The sequence below is a fragment of the Cariama cristata genome, unplaced genomic scaffold (genome assembly GCF_000690535.1).
Source record: "Cariama cristata isolate BGI_N322 unplaced genomic scaffold, ASM69053v1 scaffold40496, whole genome shotgun sequence".
NCBI classification, from domain to species: Eukaryota; Metazoa; Chordata; class Aves; order Cariamiformes; family Cariamidae; genus Cariama; species Cariama cristata.
Genome location: NW_009621135.1, coordinates 17,819 through 24,571, shown reverse-complemented (window position 1 = coordinate 24,571; position 6,753 = coordinate 17,819). Strand labels below are relative to the sequence as shown.

Sequence of the window (6,753 nt, the reverse complement as noted above, 5' to 3'; positions counted from 1 at the left end):
GGTCTTGTTGAACCTCATACAGTTCGTCTGGGTCCGTCAATCCAGCCTGTCCAGATCAATGAAATGCAGTTGTTTTCTAGGAAGAACTTGAGAAAACTTAATAGCCCTGAACAGGTAGCCCTGTGGAGCGCTTCTAAAGACCGCATGATGCCCAGCTGCTGAGCAGTGCATAGAGATGGAGAGTTGCAAGGCTGAGCTTGGGGGTTGCCTTTTCTTGCACAGGCTTCAGTAATACTGACGGGCATAAACCAGGGCTGAGGCTGGGGTCTGGGAAGCAGCACGGTGCTGCAACGCATGCCCAGAGGCAGTGGGTTGTCTGCTCGCTGCCAGGGCTGGCCGACCCCTCTGCATTCTTTACTGCTGTTGTACACAATGTATGCTGAGCCTGATGCTCGCTGCCTGCCACCCCTGCTCTGAGATGCTGGGCTCTGTGGATCTGAGAGGTGACCGCAGTCATCCGAGCACCACCACCAACTTCCTTACATTTGTGATTTTTCTTCTCTGCGCAGTGGGGCCCTGTGCGTTGGAGTACACGAAGATGAAGACCGCTGACCACTTCTGGACAGACCCCTCAGCTGACGAGCTGGTTCAGAGGCACCGGATCCACAGCTCGCACTGTCGCCAGGACTCGCCCACCAAGCGCCCTGCGCTCTGCGTGAGTGTGGGAGGGAGAGCCCCTCGCAGCATTCCTCGTGGGTGCGTGGCCAGCGCTCACCAGGGCTGGAGGCTCCCTTTGTTTGAAAAGGGCTGTGAAGCCCTCTGATGAGAGAAGGTACAAAAGCATAGTTAACTTGAAGTCTTCAAGCCAGAAATGCTGGGAACGTGGGCCGTGGAGACTGCGAGCGGGCTGCACCAACACGGCACTACATCATGGGGTCTCTGCCTTTTGAGAACATCATAGGCGAACGAAAAGCAAAGGCAGCTGAAGTCTGCTCTGTTTATTGCAAACAAAGCACACTCCTGGGGCTTCTCTAAGTACAGAATCGAGCTTGGCCAGAGCCAGGAATCCTCTTAGAGGACACAGAGGGAAAGATTTCTAGTAGTGCCTTTCTTAAGTATGTAATTGAGGAGGGAATGAGCTTCAGGAGAAGCTTTTTGAAAGCAAGAGCGATCTGTGCTTACCTCACGTTTGTAGGTGGATCTCTTCCAGATTCAGAAAAGGCATTCGAGTGGCAGTATGGATGACCGGCCGTCGCTGTCTGCCAGGGACTACGTGGAGTCGCTGCACCAGAATTCCCGAGCCACGCTCCTCTACGGCAAGAACAACGTCCTGGTGCAGCCGGTAAGTACCTGCTGGGGCATCTGGGCTTTCCAATCCTGCTCTGCTCCCCATCAGGTGACTGTATCCCAGGTTGCTCTTTGGAGAAAAGCACAAACTCATTTTTAATCTGGGAAGGCAGTGAGCGGGCTGTGTTTGTTGAGGTCCTGTTGATATGGATCCTCCCAGTGGAATGGAAGAGCTCTGCCTCTGTCGGAGTGCAAACAGGCTCCTTTCCCTGCCCGCTCTTGACAGGCCTCTTTGAGGCCACAAAACGCCTCTTCCTGTCCCTTCATGCTTACTGTGGTCAAATAAATGAAGTGCAAACTGCTTAGGTGGAGCTGTTAAGTTTACCTCAGCCAGTCAGCTGCCCTTTCCCAAGCTGGTGAGGTGTCCTGTTGTCTCTGCTGGGAGGTTTTGGAGGGCCACGGTGGGTTTGTCACTGTTGGTGAGCGGCTGGGCTCAGGGGCAGCAGGCAGGGCTGTGTTACGGTCCAGGGCTGTGCTCCAGGGCATGGTTCAGCCTTGGGTAGCATGAGGTGGTGCGTCATCCTTCTGGCATCTTCCAACCTACTCTCACCAGCTCACCCTCTCCCTGTGTTTCTCTTCTCAAGCGAGATGACATGGAGGCAATCCCGGGATATTTATCCCTTCACCAGACTGCCGACATCATGGCACTGAAGTGGACTCCCAACCAGCTGATGAACGGCTCTGTGGGGGATCTGGACTATGAGAAGAGGTGACTGGCTCTGAGTGTGCCCTGGCACGGGGCAGAGGGGAGTCAAATGTTCCCCGAGTTCAGACTTTGGATCTGGTGTTCAAGGCCATCAGTGAGTTTTCCCACTGACTGCAGAGCAGAACAATCATCCCCGAGTCTGTAACAGGAGGAAGGATGGGGAAGGAGGCCGGAGATGGTGGGAGAGGTGGACTGTGGGAGATGGTGTGAGGTGCTGTAGTATTGCCTCGAGGGTGCTTGTTCTGAAAGACGTGAAGTGGTTTCATTTATTGCCCTCGGGGATTTCCTCAGGAGAATGCCCTCTACCCACTACACAGTGCTTCTGGGTTTATCGGGGTTATTTTAATCTGGGGAAGAGATGAGCTCATGGACAGGGGAAGAGTATGTGCAGAGAGAGGGAACAGGAGCAGTTCCCAGACAATTGTACCTCGCTAACCGAGCGAGTACCATTTCGTAGTGCTGTCTCGCTGCAGTCTGCAGCTGATCCTACATGCCGGTATTCAGAGTCCCTTGGATTTAACGGAGTCCCTGGAGCTTGTTCCTCCAGGGGCCTGAAGTCTGCGTAGTTTTCTTGGCAGGGTATACTACCATGCCCTTTTGCCTGGGATTCACGTATGGATCGCTGGCATTTCTCTTGATAGCTGCAATCCTTTTAACAAACTACAGAATCATGCCAGGTCCCGCTTTGCCTGAGAAGTGAAACAAAGCAAACAAAATCCCTTTCCACCAGCGAACGCTCCAGGAAAGCTGCAGTGTTTAGGACGCTGATTCTTTGACCTAGGGTAAAGACCTTCCTCAGCCAAACTTGTTCTCAGTTTTATTTATTCTCAATTGTAGTTTTTTGGGGTTTGTTTACCTATGTTCTTTTCGTCTCCCCTTTCTTCTTGGCCCCTGGCCATTCCGTTATGCCTGGTACCCTCCCCCTAAAATCAATTTTCATCTCTACGCTACTTTTCTGAGTTCTTGACTTGGGCATCAGCCTAAGCTCTAAAACTTCCCAGTGTCAAGACGTGACCAAGGAAGAGAGGAGTCAAATGACAAAGTAAGTATGAATCTACAAGGAGTGACTCTTACAAGCCCCTTCCTCTCCTTAACTGTCATCGTGAGCCATTTTATAACACCTTTATTTTAAGCGCTGTGGTTGTGAAGCGGCAGATAATGCTGCTCAGAATGTGGAAATTTGCTTTGTTGCAAAGAAATAGGATGTTATTAAATGCTGACACCTTCAGAGAGCAGTGCTTTTGCTAGACTCTCCACAGAAATGAAACCCTGCATGAAGCCACATGTCTCCTGGAGACATCCCCTTCCCTGCCTTCCTCCTGGCATCCCTCTGGTCCTCTGCCCTGCCTGGTGACCAGCAGCTCCCCAGCATTTCCTAGATTTGCACAGTCACCTCAAGGTCCCTGTGCTGATGGAGCGCAGTTCTTGAACAGAAGCAACTGAGACCAAATCTATTTTCAGCTTGGGGAAAAAAAACCCACAACACAAATTGTGAAGGTTTATTTCCCCCTCCCTTGGGGACACGAGCCCAGGCTCAAACTGCACTGCACTTTCTCTTGGGGCCCCAGGGCTGCTCCTGCCAGGTTGATGGGATTCTCCCAGCCCGGCAGCAGGGCAAGGAGTCCTTTCCAGGGTGCCCAGAGGAGAGTCCTCAGCTCTGCGGGGCTCCAGATCCCTCCCTGCAATTGCCAGGATCCATGGGCATGTTGTCCATGTCTGGGAGCAATGTGAGGGTAGAGAACCAGTCCAGGGCAGGTGAGACTGGACTTGCCCTGCCTGAGCTATGATGACAGGGACAGTTACTGGTTCTGGAGGGATGTTGTCACTTACTCAGGCTGGCTTTGTGGCAGTCGCACTGCTGCTGGGACCTCATCCTTTCTGTCGCTTCTCCTGGCACCAGGGTGGCTGGAGGCAGGATCTGGAGCTGATGAGAACAGCAGCAGAGCCTTGTTGCATCCTTGAAGCTCACAACTTCCTCTCTTTGTTCCAGCGTGTACTGGGACTACGCCATGACTATTCGCCTGGAGGAGATCGTCTATTTACACTGTCACCAGCAAGGTAAGGCCAGAGTGAGGGGCTGCTGGAGGGTGCCATCGCCCTGACGTTTGCATCGTTAGATCTTTGGGGAGTGCCCCCGCGGGGATGTTTTGATTCAGCTCCAGGGCAGATGAACAGAGCTCTGGGTGGTCACTGCTGTGTAAGTGCTTCTAGGAAAACCTTTAAACCAGCTCCTGGCTGTGGTGCGTGGCTGGGGAGCGCTCCCTGCAGAGCAACGCTCTGGTTTTCAACAGTGTGATCTCCCAGGAAAGCCTTCTCCAGGGCCCCAGACTTGTAATGGACTTACAGAAGAATCCAAACAAGGAAGAAATTCTTTCTTCTCCATATCAGAAAGACAAGTCCCTGAGCTTTCTTGCCTATCCTCTGCATTTTTGACTGGTAATGTTTCCCTCATTCATGTGTGTGTCTTCTCTCTGCTGTCACTGTTGCTAATAGTAGACAGCGGTGGAACGGTTGTCTTGGTGAGCCAGGATGGGATTCAGAGGCCTCCGCTGCGTTTCCCCAGAGGAGGGCACTTACTGCAGTTCCTGTCCTGCCTGGAGAATGGCCTCCTGCCCCATGGGCAGCTGGATCCACCCCTCTGGTCGCAGCGGGGAAAGGTAGGCACCCCGAAACTGGGCTTGTTCTTCAGCCCATGGCACTGCAGGTTCTGGCTGGTGTTCCCTCGTGGAGTGTCTCAGAGCAGAGCTGATGGGGAGGACCCTCTGCCTGACGTTAGTGGCTGCTGTCTTTTAAACAATCCTCCTCCTTGAAACTAAGGAGGAAGGTGGGCTTGAAATATGGCGATTTGGTTTAGCTCATGGCCTTGACCGGCTAAACAGGCCCTTCTGGGCAAATCAGAAGGGAGGTGGTATGGGAGTGCCGGCCATGAGGCATGGTAGGTTTGATTCTCATGGACCTGGCCATGCTGCGTGGGTTACACACACCCCCCCCGTGCACCAGCAGGGTTATATATTCACCGTGTAATTGAGAGCTTAATCCAAAGGCTACTTGAGCACAGGGAATGCGCAAACATCATCTGGGATAACAAAGCACATGCTTTTGTTGGGCAGGAGTTTGGCAAGCGAGGCAGCAGCCACACTCGCCCGCATGGTCGAGCATGGGGTGGCTTGTGAAGAGCAGGTTTTGTTCACCTAGGGGAAGGTGTTTCCCAAGCTGAGGAAGCGAAGTCCCCAGGGCTCCTCTGAGTCTGCATCCGACAAGGAAGATGACGAAGCCACAGATTACGTTTTCAGAATAATCTACCCAGGGACACAGTCTGAATTTGGTGAGTGCGTTGGCAGAGAGTGTTTCAGGTGGGTTATCATGGGGTGTGTGAGCAGCCGGGGACGCAGCACGGACAGGCACGTGGCAAATCGTGCCAGGAAGTGATTCCAGAGAAATGAGCTTTGCTTCTGACAGTACTGCCTTTTATTCAACATCATGTATGGGTTGGGGTTTTGTTTTTTTGTTTTAACCTTTTGCTTGCTACTGAGTCCTTCGTTTCTGCATCTGCATAACAGGCCATGGCTGCCTTAATGGTCAGAAAAAAAATTCTTGCACGTAATTTCAGTAGTAAGATTCACATTGGCCATGTGCCTTGGGGGTTGCTTTTCACCATCACAAGCTTCCAGGGCTGATTCTGCTCTTGCTATTGCCAGGCCAACTTGGCAAGTGCTGCATTAAATCCAGCTATGTTCCTTCAGCATTGCTTCTGCAGCGCAAAGGAGAGGTTACAGCACCCTGCTCTGTGTACTGCCAGGCTTGACCCATATGTCTTCATTCCCTGGCTCACAGGGAGAGGAGAGGATGCTGCTGGATTCACCAAACCAGAAATCTCCTTTAATGTCTGGTTGTGAATGATCTGAACAACGTGCTTGGCTGAAGTGACTGTACATTTGTCCTTGCTTTTCTGTGGGATACCAAAAACAATTTTTTGACATTGTAGGGGAACACTGTAGATGACTTTATAGGGAGGAGACCAAGAGTATAATGGAAGATGTGTAGAGTAGGGGTTTTTTTTTTTGAAAAAAAGCTATGAAATTTGATCAAAAACTTGTTCCTATGTTTTTGAGGCTAGAAGGGGGCAACCACATCTCCTGTGACTCCTCCATAACATCAGTTAAGAGTATACTTAGTTCTCCCTGCCTTTAGCTGACTAACACAGTTCAGTGAGTCAGATAAAAATCTGATTGAGGCTAAAATAGTGGATAGAGATGCTCCTTTCTGTAGCTTCCTTTTAATCTATCCCTTAAAATTCCATGCTGGGGGCCAAATTTTCTGTGAAATGAATTGCTGCAGTCTCCTCAGCTGGCATCATCAAAGTCTGTGTGGTTCCTGCGGACCTTCCCAGAGGGGGTAGAACTGCATCAGTTCTTTCTTCTCTACAAATTCTTCCTTTCTCCCCTTTCTGTGTCTCTAGTTACCATTAATGGTAATTTTCATCCATTCCTTGCGTCTGTGATCTCCGCCACTGCTATGAGAGGGAAGACTGCAAGGACTCCAGCTGCAAGCAAGATGGTGGTGATCCCTAAATGGTTTCCAAGTCTCCCCATCATGTCTGGAGCTCCTCTTGCCTCTCTGGGGGCCACTCAGCATGAGTGTAATGCGGCTGTCGTTTGAGTCTGGTACTAATGCTTGCCTGTGTTGTCACTTGACAGTTCCTGCAGAGGTGTCCCCTGTCATTGCTGACTGTCACTGACCCATCAGCACTTGCTCCGTAT

At 51.4% G+C, this 6,753-nt stretch overlaps 1 protein-coding gene across 1 annotated transcript in view; it reads left to right on the top strand.

Moving 5' to 3' along the window:
* Window positions 1-509: 509 nt before the first annotated feature.
* The window catches only part of SGSM1 (small G protein signaling modulator 1), a gene marked incomplete at its 5' end in the record, with an annotated part of 17,704 nt that continues 11,460 nt past the window's right edge, over window positions 510-6,753 (top strand). Inside the window, 6 exons of the mRNA XM_009701848.1 lie at window positions 510-655; window positions 1,151-1,282; window positions 1,872-1,996; window positions 3,984-4,051; window positions 4,487-4,650; window positions 5,189-5,318. Coding sequence (XP_009700150.1) covers window positions 510-655; window positions 1,151-1,282; window positions 1,872-1,996; window positions 3,984-4,051; window positions 4,487-4,650; window positions 5,189-5,318 — 765 coding nt within the window. The remainder of the gene's footprint in view (window positions 656-1,150; window positions 1,283-1,871; window positions 1,997-3,983; window positions 4,052-4,486; window positions 4,651-5,188; window positions 5,319-6,753) is intronic.